The sequence below is a fragment of the Odontesthes bonariensis genome, chromosome 3, assembly GCF_027942865.1.
Source record: "Odontesthes bonariensis isolate fOdoBon6 chromosome 3, fOdoBon6.hap1, whole genome shotgun sequence".
In the NCBI taxonomy this organism is placed as follows: Eukaryota; Metazoa; Chordata; class Actinopteri; order Atheriniformes; family Atherinopsidae; genus Odontesthes; species Odontesthes bonariensis.
Window position 1 is genome coordinate 9,011,488 of NC_134508.1, and position 21,650 is coordinate 9,033,137.

General features: G+C 40.2%; 1 protein-coding gene across 10 annotated transcripts in view; it reads right to left on the minus strand.

Annotated features, from left to right (window-relative positions):
• ptprt (protein tyrosine phosphatase receptor type T) overlaps nt 1–18,400 on the minus strand; it is a 427,933-nt gene extending 409,533 nt beyond the window's left edge. For all 10 annotated transcript variants that reach the window (XM_075460193.1, XM_075460191.1, XM_075460192.1 and 7 more), the window contains exon 1: nt 17,951–18,400. In XM_075460193.1, coding sequence (XP_075316308.1) covers nt 17,951–18,038 — 88 coding nt within the window. In that variant the 5' untranslated portion in view covers nt 18,039–18,400. The remainder of the gene's footprint in view (nt 1–17,950) is intronic.
• Nucleotides 18,401–21,650: the final 3,250 nt, after the last annotated feature.

The following is a 21,650-nucleotide window of genomic DNA, read 5'->3' on the forward strand; positions in this document are numbered from 1 at the left end:
TGGTCATTTGTTCATACCCTTAAAAATTAATCAGGGAAGAACCCCTGCAGAAAGCAGAAGATACAGCACATCTCAGATCTAATACCCTGATCTCAAATCATGAAATATGACTCATGCTTCCAATGCAGAATAACACATCTTGACTGCAGACCGAGCAACTGAAGGACTGAATAATTCCCGTTGAGGTCTAAACTGAAGCTACTTTATTAGGGGCTGGAAAAGATCAGAAGTTTGGCTGAAAATCCATACTTTCACAACGTTAGGGTTACCGTACAGCACTCCAGTTTCATGGGTTTCTGGAAGGTGCATCAACATGAGCATGCGTGTATTTTTTTTAATGTATTTCTTCACTGGTGGATGGTGCATATTTTTTACATTACATTACATTATGGTCATTTTGCAGAAAAAATGAATAAATAACCAAAATAAAAGATATATATTTTAAATGGTGAATACAGAGTCAATCATAACAGCTGCTGGAACAAATGAGATTTTTGGAGGAGGACAATCTCAAATCTTATTAGTGTAGCCAGGTGAACTGGGGTTACAGTCCTTTCTGTGTCCTTATTGAGTTATAGGGGAGTAAAATAGGTTACTGTCACTTTAAGACCAGTGCAACTGCAAATCTCGAGAGAACTCGGAAGTCCCGTGAGACCTGACAGACCTGCGAAATATTGGTGACCGTGAAGCTAGCGACTGCTAGCTGGTGTGTGGCGACTAAACATAACTCCATTCTGCTGAGAACGGAGCTGAGCTGCGGATCGGCATAAGTGACACAATATGAACGATAAAAGTCCTTGTTATGGCGTCATGAAGCGGCGGCTCCTTCATAGGGGCGATTTGTGAGACGTACTACCAAACACGGAGGTTTTTTTTTTTTTTTTTAATCTAGTTGCTAAGGCGGGACTGATTTATCGTAGGCAAACTGGTTATATATGTCATTGTCCAATCAGATTAAGGTCGCGCCTGGTGTTGCCACGCCCATTTGGGGCGATTTCTGTCAGGGTTGAATTTGCACCAGAAATCTCCCATTGACATGAATCATGCTCCCAATACATTTTCTATGAGGGTTTATGCATGCTCGCACAAACGAGCACATAAACCATGAACATTCTACGAAGAAGATGGCGAGTGTCGAGTGCAACAATACGGTAGTGTTTCTGACAGAAGTACCCTTTAGTCGTCGTACTAATGTGGAGAAGGAAGTTTGGAAGAATTTTGCGGGATTTTCGAGCTAGCCTTGCGAGGCAAAGATGAAACCCAGGGCTCCACCAACCCTGCTATTTTTCCAGGTAGTATTTGATGTAGCTAAATAACTTACCCTTTTGTGCTCAGTCATTAACTTGTAATGATTTAAATCTTTTATATAATGTTGACAATGATAGCAGAATGTATAATGACACATTCATTGTTAATGGTGCAGTATTATATTTAAAAAAAGAGAGAAATCTCACATAAGTAAGCTGCACTTAACCATGTTTAACAACTGGTTATGCTTTTCTAAGTCATATTTTCCAAAACTTCAATAAACACTTGACTTGGATTTATATGCTGTCATTTTAATTACATTCTGTTGTATGAAAATTGAATGAATCTTATCATTAAGAGCTTATGTGTATTTCATAGAATCCTGGAACGATATGAGGAAAATAAATAAATAATGGTTAAGGTGTAATATTAACTGATTGGCAAATTATGCAAAAAATAACAAAAAATTATTTAAAATTATTACAATAAACTATGCTACCTAAACAAATATACCTCAGTCCTATGGACTTTTATGGTACTTATGGACATAACGGGGGGAAATTGCAGAGTCACTTTGGTTATTTGGCAGACCAAATAATCCCTCGACTCTGCGTTGTGTTTATTTAAGGAAGACAAGGAGTTTCTGGACGATTGGACATTTTATTTCCTGCGTGGGAACATACCAGGTTTGCATCAGTGCAATCGGTTCAGCTTCGCACAGCACACTCTGATGCAGCTTTCACAGACTGGAAATTGCACTACCTAAAAAAAATGTCAGGAGCCGCCACTGGCGTCATGTATTGTTTATTTAACTAAAGTTGTGATTTTGTATGTTGATGCCCATCACAGAGGGGAGAAGGAGGACTGTTTGTATGCTGTGTCCAGGTGTGAATTGAGGCTGTAGGCTATCTGCTGGATGTGAGTGAGTTTATGATTTACAACTTAAAAAGAAAAGTCATTTAAATAGGATCAGTTGTAACAACCTGTTTGAATGGTGAAAATAAATGTTTCTGTTAATTTATGTAATTTTACTGCAAATGATTGTGTCAGTGATGTGAGCAAAAGGTAATGAGTGTCTTATTTTCCACTACTGTTGTCTGGGTGTAACGAAGGTTAGAGTTCACAAAACCAACTTTTCAGTGTTTTGATTTCATATTTTTTATTTGATTGTATTTATACCACCCTTAAAAATGGTAAAATGAATGCTGTGTTCTGTCTGAGGACAGTCGGGGAATAAAATAACCCACAAAAATACTTCTTTGTGTCCGGTCCTCTCTTATGACTTGGCCACATTAGCTTCGGGCCTCATGTATTTGGGTGTCTTATTTTGGTTGGGAGTAAATAAAGGTTGAATAGAATAAAATAACTAATTGATAAATTGCTCCGTGATGCCTGTTTTGGCTTTTGCAACTAGTTCGCTGGCAGGTTTCTATGATGAATGCATTGAAAGTAAGGTATGACCTTCTGACCTGAGCTACTGTCCGTCTATGCCAGGTCACCCATGCATTTGGGTGTCTTATTTTGGCGGGTAAACAAAGGTTGAATAGAATAAAATCTGCCTCTTGATGGGTTTGCCCTCATTTGGAATCTGTATTAACAAAAAAGCATGGACAACCCTGTTCATGGAAGAGTCTTTTCTGCTTCTCTGTCTGTTGGTGCTCAGCTTCAAGCTTAAAATACGCATGAAAAGCTCGGTGTTATTTACAGTGAGATTGGCTGCTGCTCTTTACCTGTCCATTCAGTCAAAGTTGGTCTGAATTTATTTATAGCAAGCTTAGTAACTAACTTCACGAAGAGCTTTTAGAGAGAACAAAGGACAGAGACGCAGATTAAATATAGATCATCACTTTGTCTGTTCTCCAGCAGCTTTTTAAAGTAGAAAAGTTCTTTAAAATGTTGCCGTTTTTTGGTTTCCAATGTCAGCCCCCTGTTGTGTAAATGTTTCGTAATGGCTCAGTTCAAACCTGACAAAACCACTGGGAAAGGTAGCAGTGCCAGATAAAAAGAATGATGGGGATAAACATCAAAGAGGAAAACTCTTGTCTGTTCTCTTTCAAGCAGCAGAAATGATGGATTATGGAAGTCATAACTTTACCGTTGAGGCTTTCATTACTGACTGTCTTAAAAATGAGGGATGCTCACCACAACTCTCACTAATGGATTCCCCAGGAAGCGTTCCGGTCTGTTTCATCCTTTTTAAGATAGTTTGACAGCACTAAAAATGACAAGACTCTCGTATTCTTTGTCTTAGTTGATATGATTCTTTCTGGCTTTTTGTAAAACATTTTGCATGGATAATTGTATTGTGATTATTAGGATGAAAACATCTTAAGGGTATATTCATTTGGGCCTTTTTTTCATGACCTTATTGAGTTTCTAATCTATTAAAAGGAATAAAGGATGTGTTTATTCTCCCATCCTAAAGTACGGAAGATATCGGCTGTGTTCGAAACTGCATACTTCTCCTACTTCTACTACTCATACTGACTTTTTTCCCAGATGCATACTAGATTCTCCGAAATGTTGGGTATGCATCATGAGGTTACTACTCAAACTCAAACTACCCAAGATGCAACGTAACGTGACGTCGCCGATCGTCATTTCCTGTCAAAACAACAGTTTCAAGCTAGCTACAACGAGGGTAGGTTCACTTCCTGTTTTCAAAACAAAAACACCAATTGTATCGTAATGGCTTTCCCTATGATAAAAGGCAACGGGTATTTTATTTTGTGACAATAACCAGAAGTGCGTTGCTCACTGCGGCTAGCTTTAGTAACGCCGAATTCGTGGGAACAAAATTGTAAATAGCCGGTATTTTGCCAGATTTTCAACACGTTGGGGATCTAAACGACTACTTTCTCGCCTGAAAATGTTTCAAATGTTGCTAAAGTTTACAGAGTTTAGAGCTTAAGCGAAATCAGCTTCAGGCCGGCTGATTTCGGCTCGGGCAGGAGCGCAATGCATTGTGGGTAAACGCTCTGCATACTGTCTGATCGATGAGTATGCAGTATGGAAGTATCTAGTATGCGGTTTCGAACACAGCCATCGTCTCGGATCCCAAAAGTTAAATTTATGGCACCCACACTCTTGGAATCAGCTCCAAAATGCCCAAATCTTAAAGACCTGGTCCTATTAATCGAATTTAAGCAAATTTTTTAACGTTCTAGATGTGGAAACATCTGGCTGTCAAAGGTTATGATTGATCATTGCGAGCCCCGTGTTCACGTGACGCTCACATGTGATCGTTTACATGTTTGAGCTGCTGCCTGCCAGGATGTTCCAGTAAAAGAGATTCTAAATCTCAAGAGTCTTTATCTCCCCGGCTAAATAAAGGTTTGAGTTAAAAAAAAAAGAAACAGGCGGTCAGGTGGAGATGCGCATCCTGGCGGGTGGGAACACTTCTTCAGACATGAAGGGAAGTTGTACGATCACAAGCACGTTTAAGAAATGAAAGAGGCTTCTGACTTTTATCTTTTTCTTACACCCTCCCTGTTAAACTCTCTAAAACTCTTTCTGAACCATAAACAATCTTTATTCCTCCTCCTCGCTTCCTCCCACTCATTCTCCCATGATTTGTCATTTCTGCCCTTCGTCCTCCGCAGCCAATCGCTTTCCCTGATCTCAAATCTCTTTTCTCTCACCTCCTCCATCTCTTCCGCTTATTTATCTCCTTCCATCACTCCTGTTTCCCTGCTGCTTTCCGTGACTGACGGATAAAAGAGGGCGTATGCCGAGCCTCCTAACTGAGGAAATCTCTCTGTCCATCCACTTGTCTCTTCAACTTCCTTGCTGCCCGTGTTACTTAAGCAAAGCAGCTTTTCCTGGAACTGACAGAGGTCATTATCTGTTAATCAGCATTCGGTGTGAGGTGGCACACCTTTAAACACAGATACACTCACACTAAATGCTTGTGTGTGTGTGTGTGTGTGTGTGTGTTTCCGCTGACTGACGGGTGATTACTGGAATGATGGAATCATAAGTAGATGGACTGACAGCCTGATGGACTGCGAAGTGAGAGTAAATGGGAAAAATGGATGAGTTGACGGATGCTTAGACACAATAACTGGGGGAAAAGAAGGCAGCTGAATGGGTAAAAACACGTGAAGATGGAAGGATGAGAGAACGATTACTCTTAAGTAGGGCTGGGCAATGATTAAAATTTTCAATCTAATTAATCACATGATTTCCCTGATTAATCGCGATTAATCGCATTTGTACGCAAAATCCAAAAAATGAATTCAAAAGTAGTGTATAGCTTTTAGCATTTAGTTGTATTTTAAATGTGCTGCCATATGAATGAAAGTGCCATAACATTTGTTGTGCAAACACACTTTTAACATCAGCATCTTTCTGTAGTTTTTATGTAGAAGCCTCGCTCCACTGTCTGTTTCCTTGAATGACTTGCTGCTATCAGTTGTGTGTTTTGCCTTTAAGTGATATTTTAGACTGGAACTACTACGCTGAGAAGACAATTCAACTTGGCTGTAAATGCAGGAGTTTTTTTATAAATTTATTTTGAAATACGTGCTTTTATGTTGAAACAAGTAAAACAGGAAGTAGCGCCGGTTAGCTCCGTGAGCTTCACACAGAGACTGAGGAGCACCTGTAGCAGTGATGTTACCTGCTAGTTTATCTTTATTTTTATCACTCCATGCTTCGTGGTGTTTGCTGTAACTGTGTGAATGTGATGCATTCAACAGACTTTTACAATAATAAAACCTGCGTTAATGCGCGATAAAATATTTATCAGCGTTAAATATTTAACGAGTTAACGCGATAATAACGAGTTAACTCGCCCAGCCCTACTCTTAAAACAATAAGTGGTAAATGAAAAGCAGAGCAAATGCTGGATTACAACCGTCTACACTCGGCAGTATGTGAGTCAAGTGTTTTCCGTTTGAATAGAAGCGAGTAAACAGCTAGAAGATGGTCGGCTACATCGAGAAAGAAAGAAAGTGTGTGTGTATACTGTGTAGATAATGAGGCAAAATCCAAGAGCAAATATTATGATGTTTTGTCTCATCTTTCTGTTGCTTCTCCATCTTCCTCAGTTCAAACCTTTCTCAGTATTAATTAATTCCTTCTTTCGCTGCTTTATATTCCCCTGGAATTAGTTTTATTCTGTGTTTTTCCACTGACTTCTGTCCAATTTTGCTCCTATAAGAAAAACTTTGCCACTCTTTCGACAGTGTTTCTGGCTTCTCTTTCTTGTGTTTACATCTCATCGGGTGCCCTTGTCTCGGTTGCCACATCCATGTACTTCACATAATTCACGATTGAGCAGTTTCTTGAAACTACAGGAGCATTTTAAGCTGGGTTTATATCCTGAGAAGAGGACATATTTGAAAGAAAAATACTGATACCTTTGTCGCTCTGCGTGAGAAGTTTAGTTGTTGCATATTTACGACTACCGATAATTAACATGACCATTATTGATCGTATATGAAAGATATAGACAACATCTAGTTTGTGGGCTGTTTTAAAGACTCGTTAGCACGTCTCTGGCGCCACATTGGTGGTTTTTGTTGTGAAGAATTGTTTTTGGTTTTTTTGTGATATGCTGAGGATGCTATGCAGACAGATTGGGTAACCCGCTGTTCAGAGAGCATCTCCTACCCTGTACTTCCCTCTATGTCTGCCACTACTCCTACTAACTTTTTGAGTTAGTATGCAAGTTTGAGTAAGCGAGAAGTTCCAGGATGCATACTAGATTCGCCGAAGTGTTGGGTATGCATCATGAGGTTACTACTCATACTCAAACTACCCAAGATGCAACATAACGTGACGTCGCCGATCGTCATTTCCTGTCAAAACGGCAGTTTCAAGCTAGCTACAACGAGGGTAGGTTCACTTCCTGTTTTCAAAACAAAAACACCAATTGTATCGTAATGGCTTTCCCTATGATAAAAGGCAACGGGTATTTTATTTTGTGAAAATAACCGGAAGTGCGTTGCTCACTGCGGCTAGCTTTAGGAGTGCCGAATTTGTCCGAACAAAATTGTTCATAGCCGGTATTTTGTCAGATTTTCAACACGTTGGGGATCTAAACGACTACTTTCTCGCCTGAAAATGTTTCAAAGTTGCTAAAGTTTACAGAGTTTAGAGCTTAAGGGAAATCAGCTTCAGGCCGGCTGATTTCGGCTCGGGCAGGAGCGAAATGCATTGTGGGTAAACGCTCTGCATACTGTCTGATCGATGAGTATGTAGTATGTGGTTTCGAACACAGCCAGAGCCTGACCAGTGGTTTCCTTCTACGTAGCTTATCGTTAGCTTTGACGTTAGCTGTAATGTTATATCCTCATTATGCTAAAAGCATAAACATAAACTTAGCTTAACCCAGCTGGGTTCTTTCTGAGTACTTTCTCCCACCGCTCCAAAAAAATAAACTGGTTAAAATAAATGAAACCGTAGCAGAACCCCCCCCCCCCCCCCCCCCCCCCCCCCCTGCATAATAACAGCCTGGATAGACGCCAGCCGGGTATGGAAAATTAATCTGGTATCAAAAACAGGATTTTTCCATCATTTTTCTACTTTAGAACCTATTATTATGGAATGATAAGAGTGCCACAAATAGTTAATGAAAGAATTAGTGTGGAAATGAGAAAAAGGATAAATAAATGTGGAAAATATATCTATTTTTTTATAGAAATAATGATAGAAAAAGCTGCTGATGAATGACAAAATCAATGAAAAACTAAAAGCAACTGAGAAGCTTTTAAGAGCAGCAATAAAAAAAACAATGAAAACAACCCACCAAAATAGACAAAGGAGCTGTAGTAGAGTGGAATTACGCCATAAAGGCTCTTTTGTCATATTAAGTTGGATTTAGAATTGAATACAGAATGTTTTAAGCCTCTTCAGAGTGACTCTGCCTGCAGATCCATCTTCTGGGGAAGACCTCCCACACAGTTTGACACAAATCAAATTTAGTCGCTGTGAGAATAAAGTGGGGGATGCTCAGATATCATCTAATATATTTCCTTCTTCTCTTCTCTCTCCTCCAGCTACATTCTCTAACTGTCTTTATTACCTTCCTCCTGCAGCCCACACTTCTGTCTCACTTCTCTCCTTCTTTTCTTTCAGTCATCCCTCCAAAGCTTGTGGATTCAGCCGACTAAGCAGCCTTTCACTCTCTTGCCTAACATGATTTAGTAAATATGGATTAATTGCTGCCAAACCTCTTGCGTTAATCAGCAGTAATGTTAATTACAGGAAAGGAAGTTTTTAATGTGTATGTTTTACACCTCTTAACGTCACAATCAGCCCAATCACAGCTTGATTTGTCTCCCAGTTAGTTCTGCTCCCTCGTCTTTGGTAGAATTTGTCCCTGTTGGTTCACCAGGTTCTGGTTTGACCTTTAAAATATGTCTTAAACTTAAACGTCCCACATCCTCAAACATCCAGTGGAAGTGTGCTTCAGATTGGGTTAAATTTCCATAAAATCACTCCATTTCCGCCGTGTTTGATGCACACAGTTCACCACCAAATAAAACCAGCTTAACACTTCGTGATGCCATGAAGGAATGGTGGAGTCGAAGCGCAAAGAGACGAGCATCTGCGCCATCTTTTATGCTTTTAGCCTCTTACGGATAAAAGCAGAAACGCTTTCCACCTGGTTTCTGTCAGCCTGTATTCAGCTGCCGGACGTAACGGAGGACGCCACTAAGCCCCGGTAAGGTTAAAGGTGAGTGGAGGCATTACTGTGTCATTTATGGCTGCCGTATCATTCGCGTTCTACTGTAAAATCACACTCGTATGGTGTCGGAAATGAATTGCTGTAACTGTAACAAATGGTTTAACCTGTTTTAATAAATGTCCACCAGGCATGTGTTTTATACAGAAGCTACTGGGCTTCCGTAGTTTTATTCATTTGCTGCTTAAAAAGGTGTCGGTGATGCTTTTTGCTTCTCCGAAACTACTCTGCTCTAATATTTAAATTAGGGCTGGGCCGGTTAACGCGATAATAACGAGTTAACTTGTTAATTATTTAACGCCGACAAATATTTTATCGCGCATTAGCGCAGGTTTTATTATTTATTTTCTTATTGTAAAAGTCTGATGCTCACAGGCTTTTATTTTGTAAAAGTCTGTTGCCGTCTGCTGTGGAACAGGAAAAGAAAGTAATCGGCGGATCCACCAAACATGGAGAAGGGTACGGAACTTTTACTCGGCCATTTTCATTTTAAAGTTCTTCCAGACGGCGGAGTCGACAGAACCAAAGTCATCTGTAAACACTGCCAAGTTGAATTGTCTTTTCAGCGTAGTAGTTCCAGTCTAAAATATCACTTAAAGGCAAAACACACAACTGATAGCAGCAAGTCATTCAAGGAAACAGACAGTGGAGCGAGGCTTCTACATAAAAACTACAGAAAGATGCTGATGTTAAAAGTGTGTTTGCACAACAAATGTTATGGCACTTTCATTCATATGGCAGCACATTTAAAATAAAACTAAATGCTAAAAGCTATATACTACTTTTGAATTCATTTTTGGATTTTGCGTACAAATGCGATTAATCGTGATTAATCAGGGAAATCATGTGATTAATTAGATTAAACATTTTAATCGTTGCCCAGCCCTAATTTAAATCCCTTATTTATATATTTTGTTTAATTTCAATCAATATACTGCTAAAACAAATACCGTTTTGTGTGTCTGCTACAGAACAACGTGTGATGCAGTAGCAAAAACACTTAATTACTCCGTCAAACTTGACTTTTGAACCAACACTCAGCGAACTCTTTCCATGAATGAATATTAATCTGCCCTTTCACAACATCCAGATGTGAATCAGTCATCCTGTGGGTGTAATGCGCTGGCAAACAGCTCATAGAAATGCAGTTTTACTACCAGCTTTTTTACATTTACGCAGACATACATATGCATTAAGTCTGCTTACATGTAGCGTTCAGGGAAGATGAATGCAGTCTGAATTACTCATGTTTAACATGTTTGATTTAAATATGCATGGCCTTGAATTTAGCTTTTCCTAATACAGGATATATTCTGGGAATACGTGTGTTTATGATAGGCTGCTCGTCTGAAAAAGGCTGCTGTTGCACCATTCGCTGTAACAAAACATTGCTCAAATGTCATCATCTCGCCGGCTCAGACGATCGCTCAGACTTTCTGAAACGATCTGCATTTTGTTGCAGAACTGCAGGAATGTTCATCGATAAGTGTCACCAAAGCTCCAGAAGGGGAAGGAAACTGAAAAATAAAATATTTTTCAATCAAAAAATAGAAAAACTCTGTCCTTTGACTCGTCGTGTAACTCTCAAAGCCAACAAATCCCAAACTTTTTGTGTTAAAAGCCTCCAAATGACAGCGAAACACCCGACTGCCCCATAGAATCCTATGCAAAACTACCAAAAATAACAGACTTTAACTAATAATCCATCAGTAATCGATATGTCTTAATACACCAGTAAGCATATCCTCATTTATACAGCTACCCAAACTACCTTCAGAACTACTTCTTACTTCTTATTCTTATAGATTATTACTTTAATCTATTTATTTAATCTATTAATCTTTAAATATGCTGCGTCTCTGCTTGGAATCAGCTGCAAAATCGCTCAAATCTTAAGGAGCCAGTCTCATTATATGAATTTAAGTTGGTTTTTTAAACCAGTTGGAGGCTTAAAGTCCGGCTGCAGGTGCTGTGATGATTAAATAACTCACTTCTACTTCTACATTTCATACTTTTAGTGCAGAATGTGTGCGTGATGTCGTCTCCGTTGACCTGAGCTGCTGCCTAACATTGGAGTTTTACTCCTGGTTAAATAAAGATCTGAACTGTCGTACCCATGTGTGCCTGGTCTTAAATATGTCGAGAAGACTTGAGGCGAGTTTTCAGTCCTTGTCGGATAAACATTGCATTTAACATCACCATGGCAACCTCAACTAACAGCGGATGGACACTTGACAATCGACAACTTCTCTCGTCTCTATTCTACGAACGGACGATGTTTTTTGGCCTAAATCTGAAGCCTTTCTACAAATCCATTCCCAGACAATGAGCACATCTTGGATGAATCTGTGCCACTTCTGGCTCCTTTCGGCTCGGTGACGGGGAAATGTTTTGTGGCTCGAAGTCGGTGCCATTTAAGGACCATAAGAAGTGTCATTCTTGGGTGATTTCATTCAGCTTCTATGCTCCACATGTCTGGAACAAACTCCCAGAAAGCCTCACATCAGCTGAAACACTCAGTGTGTTTAAGTCCAGGTTGAAGACACTCCTATTTTCAGCTGCGTTTGAATAAAGCTCCAAATCTGAAGCTTGAGTTTCAAAACTTAATCACATTTTAAATACCGATTTTATCTATTGTTCTTATTTCTGTCGTTTTTGTTTAAAATTTAAATCATGCTTTTTATTTCTACTGTTTTAATGTATCTGTAAAGCACTTTGAATCCCCTTGTTGTTGAATTGTGCTGTACAGATAAACCTGCCTTGCCTTGTATGTCTGACTTTATATCCAGTCACTTGCAGATTCAGTTCTGTCTGCCTCCAGAGGAGAACTGACTGATGTTTTCAGGCCAAAACTTTGATGGCTGACCGTGGGCTTCTGTGCAAATAGCACCTCAGTCGGTGCCTGCAGAGAGAACGTCTTAGCGGGGAAACTTCCAGATGATATTAGAATCAAATGTAAAGAAATGAACTTCCCCCTAAATCACAATCAGAACGACGACGCTCCGAGAGAAGAAACGCCGAGAAAAAAAACAACATTTTTATTTGAATTTTAGCCGAACCAAACGCAGAGCTCTGAAGTTGGGTATTTGGTTTGTTAAAAGGAGAAAAGTGGAAGTGAACTTGTGATTATACAGCATTAGCAGCACCTCTCCCTAAACCCCTTCAGACCCTGCGTCCATTGGAATGGACATGACATATTTCTGTCTCTAAACCAATAAATACTCTGTAAATGAATGATGCCAGCAGTGCGTGTTACTGACTGGATCCTGATCATCCAATCTCAATCATTTCATGACTTTGAGCTCTGAGAGAGCGACGGACATCAGACAAGACAAGCATGCAGGGAGGAAAGAGTAAGTGCCCATTTTCAATCAAACATATCAATTTATGTTCATGCTGGCCAAAAAAATTTGATACTATGTGAAGTTATTTTGAATATATATCATATCATTAATTTATAGGATTTTTTCAACGTCTGATGTCCATTGCAGTGGACATCAGGAGTTGGGCGGGTTCAGCTAACACTCACATGTTTAGTGTCAGTGTATAAAGAAACAAAATATCTGAAAGCTATTGATTTTCATACAGTTTACTTGAGGAAAAACAGATTTTTCAGGTAATCTTATCTACAGTCACACATCTATTGTGATCATGTGTCAGATTGCATCATTTCTGTATCTTCTTGCAGGCTCCTGGTTTTCCTGGTGATGACCTCACTGCTGTTCCCTGCCCACGCTGTGACACACCATCAAGTTCATGTGCACGTTCAAAACTGCACACAGACTCAAAACCATGCAAACATCCAGTTCCAGATGTTTAGGTCATACCTGATCGGTAACTCAGCATTATTTCCCTTGTGTTTTTATGACATTTTACTCCCATTTTGTCGTGGCGTCCATTGGAATGGACATGAAAAAAGTTACCAAAAATGTGTTTTTACTCAGCCAAAAAAATGCAGGTCTGAAGGGGTTAAAGGGACAGTTCGCCTCTTTTGACATGAAGCTGTATGACATCCCATATTAGCAACATCATTTATGAACATCTTCTTACCCCCTGCTGCGTCCTGTGAGCAGAGTTCCAGCCTCGTTTTGGTGTTGATGAAGGTAGTCCGGCTAGTTGGCTGGGGCTAAACAAATAAAGTGTCTTGCTTCTCAAAACAATATGCGTTCAAAAGAGTAATACATTTGCACCACAAAATCGTTCATCCAGAAAAAGTCAGACCTCACAATCGCTTGGCCCTATTTTCTCTCCCTTCGTATCACTGCCTGCTGCCGCCTGCCGACAGCCGCGCCTGTTACGGTGTTTACTGCTCGGTCTGCACTTCGGTCTGCACGGTCTACACAGCCCGTAGTGATACGAAGGGAGAGAAAATAGTGCCAAGCGATTGTGAGGTCTGACTTAAGAAAATGTTCATAAATGATATTGCTAATATGGGATGTCATACAGCTTCATGTCAAAAGAGGCGAACTATCCCTTTAAACACGACTTATTCTGCAGAGGTGCACTAACTCATTACAGCACAAACCCCTTTTTTTTCTCCTCGGTGCATATCACTGACGGCAGACAGCCGTCTCTCAATGTTTTGCTCTCTTTCAGCTCCGCTACCCACCAGTATTCACTCAATACCCGACCGACTGCCCCCCCCCCCCCCAACACACCCCAACACACCCCACATACACCAGCACTCAACATGCCCCGCTATTAGGCTGTCAGTTAGTCGGGCCAATAGAATAAGTGCCATGGATTAGGCAGACACACATACAAGGGGAGAATGGACGGCATACTAAACAGAGCGGGGGGATGAGGTGACAGACATCCTGTCATAAAGCGCTCTCTTTCTCTCTTTAACACACACACAGCAGAGGAAACTATTAAAGCCACTCAGACGGTCGATAACAGTCAGACATAATCAACTTAGTGTCGTTTCTTTCCTCTTCTGGACCTCTGGACATTTTTTTTTTTGTCACACCCTCCCAACAACTCATCCTGATTTTTTTGGCATTTTCTCCTCCTTCCTTTTCCCACAGTCCTTTGCTTTCAAGCTTTCCTTTCTTCTTCCATCATCCCTTCTTCTCTCTCCTCTGTGACCTTTCCTCTCCTTCACCCTCCTTTTGAACCCTCTGAAGATAACTCTCTTCTTCGCCCTTCATCCTCCTCCTTCCTCCCTTGTTGCATCTTCTGTTTTTAATTACTCGCCCTTCTCTCCTCACCTTTAAATGTCCGAGTCTCCCCCCTTTTTTCTGTTTGTATGAGAGCATCTCTGCGTGTCACTTTCATGCATGACTCTCACACTCAGGCTAATCTTATAAAGAGCTCTCTTATTGGTGAACAGGAGGATGTTGATTTGATCAAAGACTTCTCCTCGCCCCCCCCAACAACATCTCAACACAGCGGACAAACGAGTCAAGGAGAAAAAAGACGACCTGATACACCGTCACTCCGTTTCTTTCACTCTTTTTTCCACTCGTCCTTTCTGCTAAAGAAATCAGATTAATTAGAACATTCATTTCTAACCCATAGTTTGATGCCCATCATCTCCAGCCAGATGTTCCACATTTAGTGGTCACTTAAGCATAGCTTCTTAAAATTTGGGCTAAAAAGTTCAAATTGGCATCTAAAGGGTTAATATTTTGAAAATAATTGAAAATTTGGTGGTTATGATCAGAACTCAAGTGGAATAAAAGATTTATGAAAAAATATTAATATATGATGTTTTTAAGTCGTTTTAAAAGGGGACAAAAATGGCCCTTTTCAGAAATTAAGGATTTTTTTTAAAATCAGACATAGCAAAAAAACTTAAAATCCCTAAAAATCAATGTTGTTGCTGATCATTGACATATCCCAGACCATAATTATCCTCCCTCAACAATTCCACTTTGCATTCTATGTATTGAAAATATAGTAGTTTTTGTTACAGAAATCGGCGTTTATATCATATAAACCAGTATTTAAAGGGTTACATTTTTTTAAATAATTGAAAACTTGGTAGTTATGATCAGAACTGAAGTGGAATAAAAGATCTATGAAAAAAAAAGCGGAAAAAAATATTAACATATGATGTTTTTAGGTCGTTTTAAAAGGGGACAAAAATGGCCCTTTTCAGAAATTAAATTGTGTTTTAAATGAGGTAAGAGGGTTAAGCAAGCAAGCTGCTGAATACACAACATTTAAAGGAACAATTCACCCAAAACAAGTCTTCGTACATGAGTGATTCAATTCAGTTTTATTTATATAGAGCCAAATTACAACAAATGTCATCTCAGGGTCCTTAAATAGTATAGTCCAATTCAAGCCAATTCATTGTCATCATAATTATTTACAAAATAATCCAATTCATTCATATAGAGCCAATTCAAAAAAAAATTCCCAGCTAAGGAAACCAACAGATTGCACCCAAAAGTGATGAAGTAGGGAACTTGTTGGTTTAAGACGACCTGATACACCGTCACTCTGTTTCTTTCACTCTTTTTTTCCACTCGTCCTTTCTGCTAAAGAAATCTGATTAATTACAACATTAATTTCTAATTTGTTTCCTTGAAAACACCCATCCTCTCCCGCCAGATGTTCCACATTTAGTGGTCACTTAAGCATAGCTTCTTAAGCAAGCAAGCTGCTGAATACACAACATTTAAAGGAACAGTTCACCCAAAACAAGTCTTCGTACCTGAGTGATTCAATTCAGTTTTATTTATATAGCGCCAAATACAACAAATGTCATCTTAAGGCACTTAAATAATAAAGTCCAATTCAAGCCAATTGGAATTCAATTCATTGTAATCATAATTATTTACAAAATAATCCAATTCATTCATATAGAGCCAATTCAAAAACAATTTCCTAGCTAAGGAAACCAACAGATTGGTTTTCAGACTGAAAAGTGATGAAGTAAATCTGTACTTTAGACATCAACAATGTTGAATAAATGCATAGAAGAACTAAACTGAACCTGACCCCCCCCCCCCCAGACTTTCTTCAGTCTTTCACCATTACGGTTGAGTTCAGTTTCTTCTTCGCGTTTTTCTGACACTAAAACCCGGCAGACTGCAGCGGGGATAAAAGAACCATTGGCAAACTCTCAGGTCGCCCTGCGACCGTGCGTGTGCATGAGAGGCACAGAGGGAGAAACTGTCCGTGTGACGGTGGACGCATCGGGTGTGCCAATACCGCCCTCTAACGGCAGAGAGGCGAACGACAGCCTCCACAGGCTCTCTTACAGGCACACAAAGGCACCTTAAATCAAATTAAAAGTCCATTTTATTGAACATGTAACCCTGTGTGGGATTTATAAAAGAAAATAAAGATAAAATTGTCTGAAAATTCACATTTTTTTTCAGCCTGATGAGCGCATGAAGCTTTTATTTCAGGACCAGCTGCGTTTCATCTTTTAAATATTGGTACTCCAGCTCGTATGTTCACACATATAGTTTTTAACATACAAGCCTCTACATGTTGACCTTTTCAAACTTAACTCAGACATGAACTCATCTGCCCAATTTTATTTTTTCTATTTTTATTTCTAATGTGCCCCGTTGGAGGCTGAACCCGCTGCGCCATTACGCACGGACAGAGCTGCTCCGCGGCACCGCAGCGCACAGGAGGATGGAGAGGAGGCTTTTGGAGACAGTCCTCCCTTCAATGTAGCCCCTTTTCTGTTGTCTTACAAGCCATGAATACCAAGCAGAGACGCTGAGTGAGCGGCACCCACAGAGCTGCTGCAGTCCGCTGAAATACCCCCGATTTGAACTGTTTTTCCCCGCATCATGGAGCCCGAACTAATGGAGTTTTAGCAATCTCCGACTTGTGATGAAGTCTCTTTTTTGTGTTTTTGTGAGTGTTTTTAACTGTTAAAGAGCATGAAAACAACCGATTGTACCCCCGCTGCTGTGTCAAAAGATTCAATAACACATTTATTATGTGCAAAGAACAAGTGTTACGTTCTTAATTTCCTTTTGATTGATTCTGGTTTCTATCCTGAAGCACTTTAGAAACAGCTCGTCTGTTTTTAAGTAAACATTCTGGACCATTTGGAGCAAATAATTGCGGAACATGGCTTGTTTTTAATCTATCTGAAGCTCCATTTGTCACAAAAACAGAGAGATTTCACAGAATGTGCAAACGTCCCCGGCGCGTAACAAGTGCCAGAGGAACGCCGCGGAGCAGAGATGAAGCTTTGACTGATTTAAAGTGTTAAATCTGCTGATATATCAGGTATAATGAGTCCTCTGTGAAGCCAACCAGGGCGGCATGCGATAGTTCACATATCCGTTTATTGTTTAAGACATAAAGGCTGCCGAGATAGACTGGTGGTATTTAAGAGACATGTCCTTATTCAGAAGTGTTTTACTGCACAAAACCAGAAATATTACTTTAATCACAGCGTGAGTAACTCAGAGGGGAACGCTTTCATTTTGCGCGCAGATGCAGGTGCAATGCACCGTGTCCGTTTCCAAAACCAAACTGCGGAACACATCCTGTTTTAAACAGAGGATCAGTCACACAATTAACAGAAATCCATCCACGTTTTACACCAAGTTTCGACCAAATCTGCCCAAGAGTCCCAAAACTCCACACCTCCGGCGCGCGCGCGCACACAGCTGCGGGCAGGAACCGGAGATGTTGGTGGAGATGAATCCGGTAACTATCACCGAATTCATCAAGCCACATCCAGACTCAGAGATTTGTGTCGCTTTCATTCACAAAACATTCCCGCTCGCGTGTCAAGTTTCCTGCGCGTGGATGCTGCACTCGCGACTCCACAAGTAAAAAAAAAAAAATGTGACCCAAAACTGACTTAAAGGGGGTCTTTTATTTGATCATCCAGCTGCGACACGCACAGATCAACCTGCATGACCACCAAATATGTCCGCGTGCTGCCACCTGAGCTCTGACATCCATCACCGATGAGGACCAAAGTCAAAGCCCATCAAAATACCCCCCAAACCCCCCCCACGAACAAAGGTTAAAATAACAGTATTTACAGTCATTAATGTAGGAGACTAATGACTTTACCTGGGAAGAACTGTCCTTCTGTAATTCCCAAAAGTAGCAAGCAGAAGAAAGCTGAGGGCAAAGCGCGAGAATTACTCCGTTCATCCATTTCTTTTCCTCTTCTTCTTCTTCTTCTTCTTCTTCTTCTTCTTGTCTTGTCGGTGGTGTGACTACAGATTATTTGACATACTCCAGTCTGGTCCTTAAAGTGGTTCTCCTCAGCTCGGGACAGCGGTGACAACAACAGCTGTAAAATCCGCGCATTGGTGGACACGAAAAATCAGAAATGCGCAAAGAGAGAAGTTGGAGCTCACTCCTGACCTCTCCTCTCCGCACGGGTCCGACGGGGTGTGCGCGCGCGCGTCACGGCGCGCGTGTGCCCCGAAGAGTGTGTGCGTGTGACAGGGGGCGCAGGATGTGTGCGTGCGTGTGTGTGTGTGTGCGCGCTCAGAGGGTCTCTGACAGACTGACGCGGAGTTGGAGAGGAATGCGGAGCAGTGCGCACCACTCCGGGTGCCAGACAGCCGCGTAAAGGCTGAGTGGGTGAACACGGGTGGGCCTTCCGGTGGGGAGTTTCAAAATAAGAAGGAGTGGCTGTTGGTTGGAGGCTGACTTCATAACAGAGAGGAAAGGTTTGAGTGAGAGCAGATAGATAGATGTTAATTTGTTAATTTTAATTTTTGTTAAAAAAAACAACATTTTTTTTGCAAAAATTAACTAGTTAAAAAAACAATAATAATAATAATTTCTTAATATAACTTTTTGTTAAAAAAATAAAATAAAATGTAGTTGCACAAATTAACTAATTAAAAAAAAATCTCCATCTCACTAGCACTGTTATATACAGAAATGTACAAAGGACACAACAGTGGAAAACACCCAACACCAGCACCCGTATAAAGATAATAATGATAATAATAACAGTAATGTTATAATATTAGTATGATAGTAATAGTAATGAAAATAGTAATAACAGTAATAATAGTGATAATAAAACATAATAATATGTATATAAATTTAAGTATAAAGTAAGATTAAAATGAGATAAATAAAGATTATTGCACGTGGGAATCTGAGGATGATTAACCAAAAAGGGGGACACAAATCTTTGTCTTGTGTTTTGCATTCTCAGCACGGGACAAGTTAAAGATTTAATTTAGTGTTAATTGTATACTTAAGTTACTGAATCATAAAAAACTCGCAACTTAACTCTTGAATTGGCCCTTTTTTCCTGTTAAAATAGGGAAAATCGTTCAGTCCAACGACGTTTCTAGACAGGAACTTCCTGAAATTAACCTTCAGAACTTTGAGAGGAGAAATCAAATCTGATGTGAAAAATATTTCACATTTCCAGGTTTTTTCCCCACATTTTATACCCTTGTTAATATTGTTATTTCACACTGACTTTTAGTTGAAGAACCAGACGTCACAAGCCACCTGGTGTCTGCGCCGTTTTCGCCGCCTTGACGGTCCTGAGCCCCCGCTCTCCGGTTTCCCCCGGGTCCTACCGCCTGCGTCCTCCGCAAAGGGATACGTTTCACACTCCGAGTCAACTCTTTCCCCCGCTTTCTGTTTCCCAGCCTGTCTGTTTGCATGTCTGCCTGTCATGGGATCCCTCTCAGTCCACTCATTCTACTGTCACAGGATTTTCTCTTGCCTCTTTCCTCTCTAACCAACACACACATGCTCAGACACACCGACTCAGATCTGCGTTTAACTGGCTTTCTATAAATTAATGCCAACTGAGCTCTTCCTCCTCTCTCAGTGAAACATAAAGATGTTAAATAGCAACTTTAGCATGGCTCAACTGCTGATAACTGACAAACAGACAAACAGACCACAGTTTGTCAGACTGAAGAATTGTGTGTCTAACCAGGTGATCAGCAGCACAGGAGCACCACAGGGGACTGTACTCTCACCATTCCTTTTCACTCTGTACACTTCAGACTTCCAGTACAAGTCAGACTCCTGTCATCTACAGAAATATTCAGATGACTCTGCAGTTGTCGGGTGTAGAAGAGATGGACAAGAAGCTGAGTACAGAGAGCTGGTGGACCGCTTTGTGGCATGGTGTGGGAACAATCATCTCATCTTGAATGTTAACAAAACAAAGGAGATGATTGTAGATTTCAGGAGAAACAGGGTCAGATCAAACCCTGTTTCCATCATGGGAGAAGAAGTGGAGGTGGTTGAGGAATATAAATACCTTGGTGTTCATGTGGACAACAGACTGGACTGGAGACACAACAGTGAAGTCATCTACAAGAAAGGACAGAGCAGACTGTACTTCTTGAGGAAGGTCCTTCAAGGTTTGCAACAAGATGTTGCAGATCTTCTACAAGTCTGTTGTTGAGAGCGTCATTTCCTCTTGCGTCATCTGTTGGGGCAGCAGCATCAGAACCAGGGACCTAAAAAGACTCAACAACCTGATAAGGAAGGCTGGTTCTGTTCTGGGGACGACTGTGGAACCTCTGGAGACAATAATGCAAAGAAGGATTTTGCATAAAATCAAGAGAATTATGGACAACCCTGAACATCCTCTCCATGAGACTGTTATCGGAAAACAGAGTCTCTTCAGTCAAAGGCTTCTTCAGTTTGGATGCAAAACGGACCGCTACAGGAAATCTTTCCTGCCCACAGCCATCAGCATCTATAATAACTCCTTGATTTAATTGAGCTACATCAACATTTAATTTCCCTCTGGGATACATAAAGTATTTTTGAATTTGAATTTGAATTGAATAACTGATTCTGTTTTATAAGACAAAGAGAAAAAAATGATCCAATTATTGAAATGTGATGCACTTTTACTCTCTTCTTGCTTTACTTCCATTCAAATAGATAGATAGATAGATAGATAGATAGATAGATAGATAGATAGATAGATAGATAGATAGATAGATAGATATGAAAACAATTAAATGAAAATAGTGAATAAATATTCGCTATGTACAAATCTACAGTATTTTTATTTCTTTCTTTATTTTTTAATACTGTTTAGAACTTGTAATCATCTTGTGTTGTGTAGTAACTTTAATACAGTTTAAATCGATACATTTTCTAAGTCTGACACAGAGATGTGAACCATCGCTAAACACCTGTGGACAATCATTATCTGTGATTGCGCCCATATCAGTCAGGGTCAGCTCACACTCAGCTGGTGGTGGTGGTTGCACAACCTCTGGGGGCAAAAAACATGGAAATGACCAAAAAATACGAGATAAAACCTTTTTATTTAACGGCTGAACATTCTGGCTGTGGAAACTCAGAAAAGTTCGATATAATTCGGATTACCCACAATTTGTTTTAAATAAAAAGAGGAGGAAAAACAGGGAATTCACTTGAAATTTGCAGACCTGCGCAAGTCTAAATGTGCAAATGAGACTGCCGTTAAAAAGAGAGTTTTTGTGGAGTTTAACCAGCGTTTTGCACCTGCTGACTGATAGGAAACATTTGAGCTGTCAAGGGAAGCCTGTAAAAGGATTATAAAACGTCTCCAGGAAGGTATTTCAACTGTTGTTCCCAGTCAGCTGGGTCTGAAATCTGGAGCAAGAACAAACTAAATGTACTACTTTTTCAGGACAGAAACCTCAAAGCAACACGTCTGGAAACAGAAAATGGTCAACGAAAGAAACAGGAGTCGATGTTTGTGAGAGAAGTGTCAGAAACCAGCTGAAGGAAAATGGGATTTCCATTCAGAGAAGCCAAAGTGAAGCATCAG